At 34.7% G+C, this 17,994-nt stretch overlaps 2 protein-coding genes and 1 long non-coding RNA gene across 6 annotated transcripts in view; all 3 read left to right on the top strand.

Moving 5' to 3' along the window:
• Nucleotides 1-17,994, top strand: part of LOC132160252 (uncharacterized) — an 849,275-nt gene that overhangs the window by 263,902 nt on the left and 567,379 nt on the right. The gene's annotated exons all lie outside the window — the stretch shown is intronic.
• Nucleotides 11,501-14,989, top strand: LOC132159258 (uncharacterized). The gene is made up of 5 exons (XM_059568794.1): nt 11,501-11,808; nt 12,234-12,530; nt 12,858-12,887; nt 13,713-14,057; nt 14,685-14,989. Exons 1-5 carry the CDS (start codon nt 11,583-11,585, stop codon nt 14,987-14,989), a joined length of 1,203 nt encoding a protein of 400 aa, XP_059424777.1. The 5' UTR covers nt 11,501-11,582.
• On the top strand, nt 15,234-17,577 carry LOC132159075 (uncharacterized). The gene is made up of 2 exons (XR_009437767.1): nt 15,234-15,493; nt 16,643-17,577. It is a non-coding gene; the product is annotated as an uncharacterized LOC132159075 (long non-coding RNA).

Genomic DNA, 17,994 nt, shown 5'->3' with positions numbered 1-17,994 from the left:
TATTGATCATTTGTTTCTTCACAGTTTTAAATTCCAGTTATTGTGCGTTTGATGCCGATTCATAGTTTTTGTGATGTGTGTGATCTAACAGGCAGACGGTAGCGAGTCATTTAAAAACAACAAACATAAAATACAAATACACAAAATAAAGTCATTTTATGCAAATCCACAGCCTTTTATCTAGAGATCAATCATTATAATGTAAATATATCATATGATATATTGGAGAGAGTTTTACCGTGCACGAGACGCGCCCTTTTTGAACAATGTTTATGAATGGAGAATGATTGACGAGGAAAAACGAGTTTCCGTAAACTTTAATTTAATGATGTTAATAGTAGGCCTTTCGTGATAGTCGATAAGTCAATTAATCGCACTATAAAAAAATGAGCTCGATATTTTTTCCGGCCGCGATAATTTCTTTTTTCAATTTTTACTTAAGAAATGTAACATGTCACGATGTGTGGTCAGTCTGGAGCGCAGCCTGTGGACAGCCCGTGGCAGACACATATGGAGGTAAATCAGTAGCTAAACTCGAGAGGTTGAAGATCTGAATGTGAGAACTTGTCATATTAATATTTGTATTTGTAAGTTAAAATTTACACTCACAGCTCTGATGTGAAAAGCTGAATCTTTCAACTTGCACACACAGGCAATGATCAAAACACCCGTGTTTTGAATTGGAAGTTGTAGATTAATAGTTACAAATGTGTAGAATGACATCCACACAAAGAAAATGACATACACACGTTTACGACATATTTACTTTTGCACTTTACTTCAGTTTCGCTGCACAACGTCAAGTCGGCACTTACAACCTCTCAGATCTGGAAGTACAAGTTCAAATCCTAGCGGTCCTAATCCTATCTTTTTGTGATATTCTGTTGCAAAACTCACTTGTGCACTTGTATATGCAGATGTGAGAGAGCAGAGCTGGGGGCGGGGCTTTGGTGCGAATGAAGACATTTTATTGGTCGATGCCCGACCAATGAACAACGCCAATTGTTTTCACTGAATATCCTTAGCTTTGACAAGATTTTAAGACACTGCATTCATTTTGCCATTCAGGTATTATTTGGTAGACAAATAATGCAACATATTTTATATGTATATCCCACTGCATATCACTCTACCAGAGTTGCAATATAATGCTGTTTTTATTATTTTTATGTTTTATAAAAATAATTTTAACATCTTCATTGGGTTAAATTCCCAATTTGCTTGTCAGTAATGAACCTTTTTAAATGCACATTATTATTATTATTTTTTTTTATAAAAATCGAGTGTTTAATAATGTCTAAATGTACATTAAACAGCAAAACCTAAAAAATAAGCACTCATAACCAGGAATAATACTGTTTAGAGCAACTAGTAGAGCTAAATACATGTATATATTAAACATCAACAAGGCCATCTAGTGTTTAAGCAATGGAATTGCATATGAATATTATCTTTCCGCCCACCAAATGCCTCAAATTTAAAGCGTGCCTCTTTGCACTGGAATTTAAACCTAAATACAACAGTTATTGTAGTATAAATAATAACCATATTAGAAAATGTTATATTTCAAATGGTCATTCATGGATCATAATTATTGAGCATATTTAGTACCATTAGTGATGTGTCGTTCATGAACGAATCGTTCTTTTTGAACGAATCTTTTAGGTGAACGAATCGTTGTCGTTCACGCAATCCACTGACTCATATTTCTCGTTCACTGAAGTTCCTCCCTCCACAGCAGTGCGGCGCTATTAGCAGTGCATGCGCAGCTCAGTGAACCGGGTAACTGAACCATTTCATCCTGTCAAAGAATTACTCAACCTCGAGCCAATAGCCTTCGATTATGAGATGTGACAGAGCATGTGATTTGTTGAATGTAGTGAACGAATACGCCCTTCAATGAACTAGTTTCATATGAGTCTGAACGAGATCTAGAGATCTTATCGTTCGTGAATGAAATGGCTGGACTGGTACCCATGTCGTTTGAGAACGAGTTGAAGGATTTAGTATATCTCGTTCGTGAATGAAATGACTGAACTGGCACACATGTCGTTCGTGAATGAGTTGAATGAACGGATACGTCGTTCGTGAATGAAATGAATGAGAGTAAACCGGGTTAGTCTGCTATTTAGCATGTCAATCTCGCAAAATGCAAAGCGCAGTTACAGGTACTGTGCACATACGCTTGTTTTGATATTTAGCATACAGAACTCAACTTTAATCCCCGATTTATGAATGTGAATATATATAATATACAACCTATCTGATCAAACAATTAAAATGCTAATTAGGCAAGAAAACCTCTGCTTTGTTCATCTGAACAACTTAATTAGACTTTATATATTGAATGCGATTATGCACACATTTTTATAAAGCCAGGTCAGTTTTTGTAACAAGTGAATACGTTCGTTGACTTAAGACAAAACACATAATACACCCTTTTTTGCCACCTGCTGGCATATTTTGTGTAATACGAAAAAATGATCACTGAACGAATCAGTGAACGATTCTGAACGAATCATTTTGGTGAACGAACCGAAAATGAACGAATCTCTAGAAAGAATCATAATTTCCACCACTAAGTACCATGATCTCTTCAAATTAACTAAACAGGACTGAGTTAACATGAAGTACAGTTATTATATTGGTTAAAAGTTACACTTAATTGTTTAGTCACATTTAACTGCCAAGGAGGAGTATGAGAACATAATTCTATTCCATTTTCCAGTATAAAATACTATTGTAACGCATATTCATTAGTCAACGTAGTTATCCATGCATAATCAATGCACTTTATGTGTTACAAATTACTGGAAATCGCTGCAAATATAATGAACTGCTGACTGCTAAAGATATTCAGTGAAAACAATTGGCGTTGTTCATTGGTCGGGCATCGACCAATAAAATGTCTTCATTCGCACCAAAGCCCCGCCCCCAGCTCTGCTCTCTCACATCTGCATATACAAGTGCACAAGTGAGTTTTGCAACAGAATATCGCAAAAAGAGTAGCAAAAGTCAGAGCGCTAGGATTTGAACTTGTACTTCCAGATCTGAGAGGTTGTAAGTGCCGACTTGACGTTGTGCAGCGAAACTGAAGTAAAGTGCAAAAGTAAATATGTCGTAAACGTGTGTATGTCATTTTCTTTGTGTGGATGTTATTCTACACATTTGTAACTATTAATCTACAACTTCCAATTCAAAACATGGGTGTTTTGATCATTGTCTGTGTGTGCAAGTTGAAAGATTCAGCTCACATTCAGATCTTCAACCTCTCGAGTTTAGCTACTGATTTACCTCCATAGACACACCCTTTCCGATGGCAAAGTTGTCCCAGGAATAAAGAGATAACGACTTCACTTGTCTCCATTGAATCCAATGGGGTCGCTGTGTCCATTTCTTTTACTGTCTATGGTGTCAACGCGCCCAGTGAGTCCACACACACACACACACACACACACACACACACACTTTCTTTCCAAAGCGCTCGGGCAGTTGCGCTCAGGGGCGGACTGGCCATCTGGATGAGTGAGTCGATATCGTGGCCGTGCCCGATATGTTTTGTTTGCATGAATGTTTTGCCCTCCCTCCCTATTTAGTTTGGTCTACTCCATTGCGTATCTTGAAACACACCCCCTTTAACGTCGTCTATTTTACAGAGAGAGAGAGAGACAGATTTATCCGGTACAGCGAATTTCTCTGAGCAGCAGGCCACTGTATACGTTCACTTAAAACATAACCAACTGTGTTTACGAGAATACTTGCAGAAACAATTATTTTTAGAGTGACTCTAGGGGGCCCTCTGCTGGCTACGGGGCCCTTTGCAATTGCAAGGGTCGCTTAGTGGCTTGGCCGGCTCTGTGTTTCACCCTACGAAATTAACAAAACCACGGCAGCACAAGCACACCCGCCAAAAAAGCAACCTACAGCAGTGTACTCATTATGCAATTCACCAAGCATTACTGGGACGGCAGTGGCTCAGTGGTTCATGTAGGTTGTCTACAAACCGGAAGGTTGGTGGTTCGAACCCCCGGCTCCACCTGACCAAGTGTCGAGGTGTCCTTGAGCAAGACACCTAACCCCAGCTGCTCCTGACGAGCTGGATGGCGCCTTGAATGGCAGACACCGCAGTCAGTGTGTGAATGAGTGTATGAATGGGTGAATGTGAGGCAAATTGTAAAGCGCTTTGGATGGCCATGTGGTCTGTTGAAAGCGCTATATAAATGCAGTCCATTTACCATTTTACCATTTTACTTCTGTGACTAACATGGCAGTAAATAATATGATGATATGATCATGCAGTCAATACAGATATTTAATAAAAACACATATATATATATATATATATATATATATATATATATAAACCTAAACCAGCAGAATTACAAGATTGAAATATATAGACTAGAAAATATATTTACACTTGCTCTGTCCTACATTCATGACACTGACTCACTGCAGAGTTTTAAATTTTTTTGTGAAAAAAATCTGTGATTTTTTTTTTTAGTCCATATTGCCCAGTAGAGCTGCACGATTAATCGTTATATATTATCACAGAAATACTGGGATAAAGTTTATAGTTCAGATATAAACATTGATGTCTATATGGCTGGCAGCGATCAAAATAGAGCAAATCCCCTTTTGAACAATTACTCCTCGCTGCAGACTGTAGCGCGGCGGCGACGTCACGTATGTACGTGACGTGAGTTTACCGCGCATGCGCAGTAATTGTGCGTCATACTGTGCGTCGTACTGACTGTCATTAATGCGCATATCCAGGTTCATTCACTTCCAGATGTTCGTAAGGTATGGTGGATATGAGATATTACTTTTGTTTTCTTAAAAATTTGCGTTTAAATTGCTTTTAATTGTAAGAATGCTTTGGTCATAATCATAGAGAGTGTCATTGCACATTTGTGCGAAATCAAACACTTATGACATGTTTTATGATATAGTATTCGAATGCTTGTCTTTCAAAGTCTTATTTCGCCTAAAATGAACCATTAAAGATGTCTTAAAATAGAGCAGAAATACTTTATTAATGTAAGTAATGCCATTGATGGTTGCATGCATTGCAAAAAAATATATCATATTTGTAATCTTTTTCATTTACATTATCAAAGATTAATAGATACTGTAACACATGTATTGTTCATTGTTAGTTCATGTTAGTACATTAACTAGTGATTACCAGTGACACCTTATTGTAAAGTGTTACCTCTTAAATTGACCTTCATGTCTTAATATGACTTTTTGGGGACATTGTCAGTGAGAAGAAATTCAGAGAAGAGACTCACTTCATGTGGCTAGAGTCCTGTAATTATCTGTTTTTCTTTCTCTGACAGAATGTATAGCCCTCAACTGTAAAATTTTCGAATTGAAAAAAACTTCAAACTTTCAGGCCATGCTTTCTCAAGCCAAGCCAACCTAAATTTTGACTTGAGAAAATGTATTAATTTAGTTGATATTAATGCTGGTTATAAATTAAATCTCTTAGGTAGTTTCCAGACAAAGCAAAAGCTTTTTCTAACACCATGCTATAATATATTTAAAAATACATTTAAAATATTTTCCTTGTATGGCTCATCTGCCTTTTTTCAAAATGGTTTAATATTGCTTTAGTATTGTTTGTTATTTTATGTAAATTAGGTGTCGTGAACTGGAGTGGATTGTCTGAACAAAACAACCAGAGTTACGGGCGTCATGTTCTCTGACCCAGTGCCTCCGGTGCAGTGAGATATTTAAAGACTGTCCACCTCGCTGTGTGAGGAGTCGCATGAGGAGAGTCCTGTGTGGGTTTGATTCATTCAAAGAATTTGAGGGCTACTGCTTGACTTATTGTTTCATCAGTGATGGAGGTTTTTCTTGTGTCATGTCTATAGTCTTAATATATATTTGTATATACAATTATATTTTCTGTTTTGTTCTTTGAAATAAATAAAAAAAGATCACTGTCATCAGTTTGGTTTTTTTGGAGGCACCTTGCATAAAATGGGATGCAGACACTGAAAATATACTGTATTTAGTCAACTGAACTTAAAACTACTTTATTAGCTTAAATGTTTCACATGCAGAATTGCCAAAGCAAAAGAAATATGTCCAAATTTATAGTTACAAAATAGATAAACAAGTCCTCATCTTTAAGTCGCTTTGGAAAAAAGCGTCTGCTAAATGAATAAATGTAATGTAAATGTAATTCAAATTATTAAATGGATGCCAGCATATTAGGACAATAAAGCCCTCCCTCAAAACTGTTTGATTATTTCCTTCGTTTTTATTTAAAATAAATGCTTTTCTGATGTGATTTGAAATTTGAAAAGGTAGGGGGAAAAAAGGCAGATTCGGACCGGATCGATTGCATCAAATTGTGAACAACACACGTTTTACCATCTGCTCTATTAGAGCCAACGACTGTACTTTATCTGTTTTAATTTTGCCACTAGGTGGTGACAAGAAACTTAAAAATGTATTGGTCAATGAATGAATATTTCATTCAAGAGAATCGTTCAAAAACTCTGATTCATCAAGTAATGAAACAATTGAAGTAGGTTTATGAGTGAGTCATTGAATCAGTGATTAATTTTAAACAACTTTTTCATCATTCTAATATTAAATATAGTCTATATACACTACCAGTCAAAAGTTTTTGAACCATAAGATGTGTAATGTTTTTAAAGTATCTTCTGCTCACCAAATCATTTATTTGATCCAAAGTACAGCAAAAACAGGAAAATTGTGAAATATTTTTACAATTTAAAATAACAGTTTTCTACTTGAATGTATTTTAAACTCATTTAGGGCTGTGCAAAAGATCGAATGTGATTTTCATGCACATCTCATCAGTAAAGACGCTCCTGTAATTAGCAGTATATCCCCAGCACGTGCGTTCAGATCAGGGTTGCCAGGTTTTTACAACAAATCCTGCCCAGTTGCTTCTCAAAACTAGTCCAAAACTAGCCCAATTGCGCTTCCAGAAGGTTCCCCGATAAAACATTGCTTCCTGGGGTAAAATATAAGTTTTTTAGCAGGGTTGCCTTGGTCAAATTTGCATTTTAGGGGCTAAATATCACGTTATTTGTATTGAGGTCGCTTTGACCCGCGGACATGAAAAACAACCACAGACTTGGCAACACTGGTTGGCATTTACTACACCGAGCTGTAATTCACTGACAATCTACACAAAATCGATGTTAAAATCGCAGGCGATTCTTCGTCGATTTTGAAAACGATTTTGTGTTAGTTGTCGGTAGACTACGGCTCTGTGTAGTAACTGCAGCTCCACCTGAACCAGTGTTGCCAAGGCTGCGGTTGTTTTTCATGTCCGCGGTTTGAAGCAACCCAAATAACAATAACGTGATATTTAGCTCCCAAAATGTGAATTTTACCAGGGCAACCCTTACAAAAGATGTATATTTTAACCCCGGAAAGCAATTTTTATTGGGGAACCTCCCGGAAACGCGATTGGGCTAGTTTTGGACTAGTTTTAAGAAGCAACTCGGCAGGATTTGTTGTGAAAACCTGGCAACCCTGATCTGAACGCACGTGCTGGAGATATACTTCTAATTACAGGAGTATCTTTACTGATGAGATGTGCATGAAAATCGCATTCGATTTTTTGCACAGCACTACTGTCATTTATTCCTGTGATTTCAAAGCTGAATTTTCAGCATCATTACTCCAGTCTTCAGTGTCACATGATCTTCAGAAATTGTTTTAATATTCTGATTTGCTGTTCAAAAAAAAATTTATTATTATGTTGAAAAGGACAGAGGAGTACGATTTTTTAGGTTTCTTTGATATAAAGTTCAGAAAAACAAAATTTATGTGAAATAGAAATATTTTGTTATAAATGTCTTTGTCACACTTGATCAATTTTAAGAATCCTTGCAAAATAAAAGTATTAATTTATATACTTGTGATAATGATAATAGTAATAATAATAATAATAAAGTTTCTTTAGCAGCAAATCAGCATATCAGAATGATTTCTGAAGATCATGTGACACTGAAGACTGGAGCAATGATGCTGAAAATACAACTTTGACCACAGTAATAAATGACATTTTAAAATGTATTCCAATAGAAAGCAGTTTTGTTTTAAATTGTAAAAATGTATCACAACATAACTACTTTTGCTGTATTTTGGATAAAATAAATGTAGGCTCTGTGAGCAGAAGAGAATTAGAAGAAAAAATAAATCTTACCGTTCAAAGACTTTTGAACTAGTAGTGTATATTAAAATGTTTAATCATTTATTCAGATTAATTAGACATTTTTAAAAAGACTGCAGCAATAAAATGCTGTCACACATTATTTTATTTAGTTCAGAATCGTAGGAAAATCGTGATCTCTATATGAGACCAAACAAATCGTGATTCTCAATTTATCCAGAATCGTGCGGCCCTATTGCCCAGACCTATGATGTTCATGTTTTTTAAAAAGTGATGGTAAGACTGGATCTTTTCCGTTACCGGTTCTTTTTGGACAGTTTATTTCAATTAACTAGTAAAAATAAATAAATAAATCACCACCACTTTTACATTTTTATGTAATGATGTCAATTCAATAATCACGGAAGATGAAAATACACTCAAACACCATCAGATAAAGTCATTTGTAATTATAACTTAAATCATCATCATCTTGGGTTTCTTACATTCACGATTTGCCACTGCACTCAATAAATCATCTGTGTGCAAAGGTGAATATATTTACATGTTTATTTGTTATTACATAAACTCAGATTTGCCCATTCATTAAAGTCCTCAGTTCACCCATGCTCATAGTATCAGCATCAGAAAGAAACAGTTTGGTTCAGTTGATGCTCAGTATCTCCAGCTCATCAGCTCTCTGCATTTTGAACATGTTCTTGGTTCAGTGTGCTGGTGACTCAAAAACTGTTATAAGCAGTTCTTTACTCAAACCACAGTATCTGTACTATCTGATAGTACACACATCATGCTCAGTATCAGCAGCTTATGCTCATCAGCTCTCTCAGACCAGCATGTCTTTGTTCAGTGAACCGTTGCAGTAACTGGAGTAACATATACTCTGGGATATTTGTTTATTTCAGTTCAGAGTGACAGGAGTCATGCCCGAAAGTAACTTGTGGAAAAGTGCTGACTCAAGCAAACTATTAAGAAAGATTCACTCAAATTTGCTAAACTGGTTCAAACAAATGTTGTTAAAGACAGATCAGACACTCGTTATGACTGTCTATCATTGCAGTATCAGATCTTCACTCGGGTTATACAGTGCTGATGTTTGTAGTGTTAGTTATAGTTCAGACACACATTCACACTAATGTCTGTCTCTGTTTATCAGTTCCAGATTCACGTCTCTCTGGAGGTGCTGTAGCAGGGATTGTTATTGTTGTTCTGCTGCTGCTGGCTGCAGCTGCTGCTGCTGGTGTGATTTACTATCACCGCAAAATCTTAGAGCTAAAAAAACAAGCATGTAAGTATTACAGTTGATACAGCAAGAGAAAAAACATTTGAGTATATAGTTCAGTTTTTCAGTCAGCATTGCTATTTAACCACAAGTTCTGCATGTAATTGAAACAATAATTAATGAAATGTGAGATTTTCTAATATTGATCTTAATTACATTAATATGCTAATTACTGAGTCACTGTCTCTTTAAAATGGAAAATTTAAGATGTTTTTGATTATGTCTGTTTGTGTTTGTTCATGTAGTTTTGTTCTTCTTATATTGAAGGTTGAGATATTTAGTAGAGACTGGCCTAAATGTATAGTCCTGCTGTCCTTTGGTCTTTCATTTTATCAGGGCTGCATGAGTCTTTCATAGCATCTCACAGATGTGTTTGTGTTTGTATCATTGTGTGTGGCTTCATTCACCTTCTTCATTTAAACATCACAGACTATTATTAATAGAGAAACACTCAACTGAAAACCAAGGAAATGATATGGAGAGAGTGTTTGTACGTCTGATGTTAATTACACTCATGTTTATATTTCAGCAAATATATCTCAACATGTCTGGTCAGTTAGTGTGTTTTTATTATTCATATAAAGGGATAGTTTATTCTAAAATATAACTTCTGTTATCATTTACCCACCTTCGTGTCATTGCAAACATGTATGACTTTATTTCTTCTGTCAAATACAGAATAACATTCAGATAAACACTATGGATCTCTTTTCTATACAACAACAGAAAAATGTTATAGACCATGTCAGTCAAACAATTTAAAGTATTAGTAAGTACCATTTGTCATAAAAGTATCACGTTCTCATTCACGACTCATTTACCATATTCAAAGTCTTCTCAGGTCATGTGATGCTTTGTGAGTAACAGACAATCAGTCAAATAATGTAATGTGAATGTCATACAGTCATATTTGTCAGAGACAAATAAAAACAAGTTGAACGCGTACCGAGCTGCGGAAGAGACACTGCTTCTCAAGCACTTTCAATGAGCGTGATTCGAGAAGGAGTGAACACGGACTAAAGTGTTTCATTCAGTTTCATTAGTCTTTTTACAGTCCTTAATACTATAAAGATTGCTACTGTAAAATGACTTTATTGTATTACTCGGGAACACAGCTAGCCATTTGTTGTCACAAACTCTCAGGCTATCTATGAACAATGAAAATAAAACACGTAAAAACATTTAAATTAGGAACACACAGAACAAAGATACTATTTTTTTCAGTGGATATACAGGGTATAACATCTCTGAATGCAAATGGGAACATCCTTTAATGAAAATTTAGAATGTGATACAGTAAAATAATATTTTAAAAATTATATCAGCAAGGAGTGATTTTTATCAAGGAAGTACATTTTTGTAATGAAGTAAACCAATGAGTATTAAGCTGTGATATTTTCATGTTGTTTCCAGTCTTACATTTAGTCACTGTTGCCTTGTCATCGATAAAGTTTTTTTTGACATATGTCAGCAGAGCTAATCGAATGGCACTCAAACATTTTTCTAACTGGCATGCATCTCATAGAGTTCTGCTCAGATTTCAGATCTCAAATGAGCCTATGACAGCTTACTGCCCTAAATACACTTAGCTACTTAAGACAGTTAGTAAACTGTTACAATGAGTCCTTCTCAGAAAGTGCTGAAATCTTTTTCCTCTTTTTTATTTTTTCCCCAAATATTTTTATTTGCAATGCTCACCATACAGAAAAGTTTTAATGAGACTAACGTTGTTTAAAACACACCTATCAAAATATTAAAATGCAAATTATGCCAAATGCACAGCACTTCGTTTATAGAGTTATACCTCTGTGATTGTTTCTTTCTTATAGGCGAGATTATTAATAGTGTTGTCTGCTGAATAATACAGAATAATTATAATAATCTTCCACTGTGTTGCGAAATAAGCTCCAGGCATCATGAAAATGATTAAAGATTAAAGGAAAAATCTTCATGCATTGTTTCTGTTATTGTTGTTTGAATACAGTAAATAAGATGAATGTGGTTACGTTTGTTTAATCTCTGTCAATAATCTGTTTCTGTTTGTTCTGTTCAATTAAACCTGAGCAAGTCAATGTTGAAGAGGGAGATTATGTTTCCCTGTCCTCTGGTGTTACTGAAATACAAGAAGGAGATCAGATGCTGTGGACGTTTCAAGATGAATCTATTGCTAAAATGAGTAAAAAAGACAAGAAGAAGACCTATTGCTATCATAATAAGAGATTCAGAAGCAGATTGCAGCTGGATCCTCAGACTGGATCTCTGATCATCAGAAACTTCAGAAAAACAGACTCTGGACTCTATCAACTACAGATCAAAAGCAAAAGAGGGCAATCATACAGAAAATATCAAGTCACTGTCTGTGGTGAGTAGTTTTAAATGTCTGTCAATGTAATCATTTATATTGTTTAGATTTAGTTCATTTTGCTTTTAAATTATAGAAGTTTTACTCATTTTAAAATAACAAAGACATTGACAGAGAACAGAGAATATCGTCTAGATCTGTTCCTGTGTGTTGAACTCATCTGGTTTCAGTAGAGTTTAGTTTGGGTTTAGGGTTTCAGAAAACACTGGTTTAATGATCAGTTCACAACAATCAGATTCATTTTCAACACTTGATGACCGAACGAACACAATAATAGAACTGATTTATTTATAATAAAAATCCATTTATAATTATGATTATATTAATTATGTAGCACCTTCAACTCAACATCAAAATTGACCTTTTTAATGTCTTGATGGATAATTTCATTGTTTATTATAATGATTTATCTGTGCACATCACAGGTGAAGTGACAACGATGCCAGTGAAGGAGAGAGATAATGTCACTCTAAAGATTGATTTTCAGCTGGAGAGAGGGGATGATATGAAGTGGTGGTTTAGAGATGAAATGTGCATAGCTTCTTTAAGAAAAGAGGACGAGGGGATGAAATGTATACATCTTGCTGGTGGGAGATTTAAAAACAGACTGGAACTAGATAAAACTGGATCTCTGACCATCAAGAACATCAGACCTGAACACATTGGATTTTATGAAGTGGTAACAGAAATTAAAAACATGAAATTCAGTGTCATTTCTGATGGTAAGTACTGCTAGTCTTTCATTGTAATAATTGTCTATCTTAATGTTTCATTTTCTGGCAAGCAGAATGACTAATATGACAGCTGATGAAAGACAGAAACAGGTTTTATCTTTGCCCTCCTAAAAGTTTGTCAGTAATTTTCTAAATTTCCAAATTTGATTTAGTGCAGAAGAATGATATGTAAGGAACTTGTACGCCTGACATTTGTTTTCTCAAGGAGTATCACCAGATATCATATTTTAAACATTTACACATTCCACAGTTGTCGGTTCTGTTGCTTGTGCCTTTGATGTTTGATTTGTCTTTTCTTACTTTCTTCTCTTACAGATATCCAGACAGGTCATGGAGCAAGACAAGGTAGTGATTATTACCCTCTGCTTATACAAGAAAATATGAGCTTTAGTTTTGAAGGATCTGTGGATTCTTCATCACAACCTGTTTGTGTTTCTTCAAGACAGCAGCCATATCTTTCTTTATTTCTTTTTTTCTTTCTGAATAATTTATTAATTGTATTATGTAGTTTAATCATATAATCATTGGCAATAATTTAAACCATTTATATACTCATTGCATTGACTACTTCATTCATTAGTCGTTTAGATTTTTATAGAATTTTTCAATTTTTGTTTAGTCTAATGATTATAAAGATTCAAGGTAAGAGATCAGAGAATGTCTTCATTTCAAGGTTTTTTAGTTACAGGATGATGTTGTGAAGCAGTATGTTTTCATTGCTACGGCTTGTGGAAACACTTGATAAGTGCTGGTCAGTCGAAGTCTGAGCACTAAACATACACAACTAAGACAATTCAATAAATAAAACAGCTTATTTTTTTTATCATCATCACTTGGTCTCCTGCTGTTCTCTGGCTTTACTCGCTAATAGAAGACTGTTAATACAGTTTTGGTTAACAGACAAGAATTGCTGTTAATGGGTTTTGGTTATTAGACAATTTTGCTGACTAGTAACTTTGTTACCAGACAAAACTGATATTTTCTGACAAGATCTGGCGTCCAAGCTGAAATTGCTTTATATATCTGGTGTGGAGGCAGGATCGAACAAGCTGCCGTACAAATGACTAGAAAATACAACTGAACTGTCATGAGAATTATTAGTGAAGACGTAATTGTTTCAGTTAAAAGTTTTAGTTGAATCTGAGTAACTGATTGTTTGTTTGTTTTTAGATGTGTTCATAGAAAAAGATGAAATGAAGACCGTGTCAGTGAAGGAGGGAGAAACTCTCAAATTAAGCACTGATACTGAAATACAGGCATATGATGAAATAGTCTTAATGTTTGGATCAAAAACACGCCCATATGAAATTATAGCTAGATTCAGTGTCGAGGACAAAGATGAATTTAAAACTGCGTCGAAGAGATTGATAGAGAGACTGAATCTGGATCGCACTGGATTTCACACCATCACAATCACAAGCATCATGTTCTCAGACTGTGGAGATTATTATGTGCAGATCACCAACAAGAGAAATGAGAGCTTCAAGTCATTCACGTTCACTGTTGTTCCCGATGGTAAGTCTTTTATTTTAATAATGCTCTTATTTAGTTTAGCAGTCAGAGAGAGTGATCACTGCATCTGTGAGCTCTCAGCAGTCAGCACCTTTGTTGTGTTTAGTAAAGCTAATGAAGATGAGCAGCATTAAAACAGTCTGATGAATGCTTAATTTGATGTTAAGAGGCTACAGAGAATGAAGAAGAATATCCCTGAAACAAACTCCCAACCAAGAGCTGAAACTAGCCACCAACACAACTGTATCCACATCATGAAGATCTTTATTTTATTATTATTATTATTATTATTTGGCTGCTCTGATCATGTTCTCTAGACATGGACTTGAGCCAGAAGATTGCTGCTTATGACTGTATTTATGTGAAACTTTGTAATACTTGTACATTTCTATATAGTCTGTCTCATTTATTCTTACTCTGCTGGTTTTATTTTATTGTATCTTTCCATATATAAGACACATTTATCTTCTGTAATCAGTTTCATAAATGGTGCTATAGAGAATAACGTAAATGCTGATAAAAAAAAACTTGGGAGTTTCAACTTGGACTTGAATTGTGTCCAGCACAGATTTTAGTGAGGAATCTCAGTGAAATGTTTGCTAACAGTGATATTCTGTGTTTGTTCTGCAGGTGTGTTTAGTTGTGAAGAAGTGCAGTCAGTGTCAGTGATGAAGGGATGTCATGTCACTCTAAACCCTGATCTCACTCAAATACAGAATGATGATCTGATAGTGTGGACATTTGGACATGAAGGCAAGCTGATAGCTAAAAGTGATGAAAAGAAATTTAGAGACAGACTGGAGCTGGATCATCAGACCGGATCTCTGATCATCATGCGCACCGAAATCTCAGACTCTGGACTTTATGAACTAAAGATAATCAGAAACACACAGATGACGTTCAGGAAATTCATTTTGACTGTTCAATGTGAGTAACTCACATCTTTCAGTGTAACATGAATGATCATTAATTATATTAGCACTTTGACAAGTTTAGATGCGTTGAACTATTATAAGTTCTCTGAATAGTAAAGTTTCTAATCAGACTTTTCTAATGAAGTTTATATATCATAGTTTATGCTGTGGCCCGTCTCATTAGGTTTATGTAAACAGATTCAGTGCTCTCTGTTGAATAATAATACTGTTATATTGCCCTTGACACAGATGAAGAAGAGATGTCAGTGAAGGAGGGAGGATCTGTCACTCTAAACATTGATCGATCTAAAATACAGCCAAATGATCTGATCCTCTGGAAATTTAAAGACAAGATTCTAGCTAAAAACAAAGACCTCTGCTCTGAACGTGATGGACTGAAGCTGGATAAAAAGACTGGATCTCTGACCATCAAGAACATCACGATCACAGACTGTGGATATTATATACTACAGATCATCAACAGAGAAGAAACTATAAATAAGAGATTCAACGTTACACTGATGGGTGAGTAACTCACGTCTTTCAGTTTGATGGTTGCATTTAATGCATTATATTTGAAGCTTGTTGCAATAGTCTTAAAATAATAATCACTGAAAATATAATAATCTGTCCTCCGTCTATGTAGTTGCAAACATGTATGACACTTCTGTGGAACACGAAAGAAGATATTTTAAAGAATGTTTCTGGTCCAAGTTGACTTTATTACATGGAAAGAAAAAAACACCCTTGATGGCATTGTCCAGTCATTACACATTTCTGTGATGGGGTGTCATGAAAGATGGCTGATATTTTTTATATTAGATTGTTTACCCTGTTTTTTGTTTTTGTTTACCAGCAAAATAAATAGCTTTAACTGTTCAGCGGTTTCTACTGTGAGAAGCTTTTATTACTCATTTTAACTGAGTGGATTAACTTCAGTCTTTCTCTCTGGTATGGGGTGGTGCTAGTGCAGTGGATAAGACACATGTCTTTGGTGTGAGAGACCAGGGTTTGAATCCACTGTGAGACACCAATGTGTCCCTGAGCAAGACACTTAACCCCTAGTTGCTCCAGAGGTGTGTGACCTCTGACATATGTGGCAATTGTAAGTCGCTTTGGATAAAAGCGTTAGCTAAGTGAATAAATCTTCTGAATTTGTCTATGTACAGACTGCAGTGTTTAGAGGAGAACACTGCAGTCAGCTTTGAAGAGATGTGGGGTCTGTAATGGAACATCTACCAGTTTAAAAGAGATCATGTTTACGGGAAGATCTGTATTAAAATAAGTATTTCTTTTCACTTGAACAATTGGCTCACACTGTATGAGATGAAACGGGAGGAGCAAATAGCGTCAAGGTTTATGATCCAGGCTGAGGATTTTATTTTCATTCTTCTTCTTATTATTATTGTTGTTGTTGTTATTATTGGATTGTATTATTTGGTGTAATTATTTGTATTATTATATTAATGTTAGTGTCTTTTAATAAGTAAAAAAATTGTTGAAATATTTTTCTTTTTTATATCTTCCCCTGAGTTTCAAAGAAGAAAGCAAGCTTGAAATAACATGAAGTTGAACATTGATTATTAACCATGCAATAATTACTAATGTTTTATATTTTTTAATGGTGTTTCTTCCTCTGGTTTCACCTCATTATTAATATTTTTTTATTTCTAGATTTATCTGCAGCTGTTTCACCAAACGTTACGGATTTTGAGGAACATCATGATGCATCACCATCAATGACTCTCCTGAGCTCAATTAAAATTAATTAAAAAAAATTCATAACTAATTGAATAATGTTACTCTTCATTCTTACTCTGTTAACATAATCCTAGTTTGACTCTGACAGCTCTGGTTTTGTTTGGTTGTCATTTAGGCATTTTATATGATGTTTTAGCACAGCAGTATTTCTCTTTCCATAGTGTGTGCTGCTGTTTTATATTAACACCACTATCAGTTTAATGTTCATATTCAGCATTGATTATAATGTGTTTTAAAGCCAACATCACATGAACACCTCCTCATGTGTAGAAATACATCAGACTGTATGTAAATAATAGAAACATCTTTGACCGTCCAGAACCAGTCAGTGTTGCTCAACTAGACAGAATTAGACGTTTATTGTAGAAATTAATCAGCTTTCATTCTTTCAGTGTTTTACTTTGCATTTAATTTGAATTGTTAACTTTGTTCCATTATTTTTTTATCCTCCAATCTGATATGATTATTTTTGTCTTCTAATCTGATCTGAATAATTAACTTTGACCTGAATTTATAGTATTCATACTGAAATTAGCCTTGTTGCACTTGTAGTAAAAAAAATATATATAAATGCTTTTGCTCAACTCTAGTTCTTAGTGATATGATAGCACATTGTGCCGTGTCTTTGCTAGTTTTATTGCCATATGTAAGTCATTTTGACAATAGCGTCTGCTTCATGATATTATGCTACTAATCTTAATGTTTAATCATTCAGTGGACAAACATTGTTACAGCTTTTGCTTCCTGAAAACTGTTTGAACACAAAACACATGAAAATGTAAATACATATTTCAATGTGGATGTTACAGTTTTAAAAATAATAAAAAGATCAAATGTGTGAAACGCGAGTTGTTGTATACTGTATGTTATTTAACTGATACACTGAAAGTGTTATTTATTATTATTATTTTGCAGTTTACAGTTTTGATTGATTATTTTTCCATCTACCATCTAGACAGTGTTGCATTTTCCTCCTTTCACTAAGAAAAGGCTCTTATATACACCATCTTTTTCAGAACAGAAGACTGCTGAAGAAAACAGAAATGTCAAATGTTAGTAAGTGGGATATAATCCCTGTCTGGCATTGTAAATGCGTAAAAAGGAACTATATATAAATAAAGACACTGTTCATAAATATTTATATTTTTAGTTATTTAATATAATTGAAATTTTATTTTCCATTACATATTTCTATTTCAATGTTTATTTTCATCAACAGCAACTAAAAATCCTAATAAAAAAACACAGCTATATTCCACATTTCA

The sequence above is a fragment of the Carassius carassius genome, chromosome 16 (assembly GCF_963082965.1).
Source record: "Carassius carassius chromosome 16, fCarCar2.1, whole genome shotgun sequence".
NCBI lineage: Eukaryota > Metazoa > Chordata > Actinopteri > Cypriniformes > Cyprinidae > Carassius > Carassius carassius.
This window is presented reverse-complemented; position numbering and strand designations above follow the sequence as displayed.

What these genes read in the sequence shown, in the direction of transcription:
- LOC132159258 (XM_059568794.1), top strand. Translation starts at nt 11,583, where the DNA reads ATGCTGTGGACGTTTCAAGATGAATCTATTGCTAAAATGAGTAAAAAA. An exon ending in ATATCAAGTCACTGTCTGTG is followed by an intron (nt 11,809 to 12,233) that starts GTGAGTAGTTTT and finishes TGCACATCACAG; the next exon opens with GTGAAGTGACAACGATGCCA. An exon ending in ATTCAGTGTCATTTCTGATG is followed by an intron (nt 12,531 to 12,857) that starts GTAAGTACTGCT and finishes CTTCTCTTACAG; the next exon opens with ATATCCAGACAGGTCATGGA.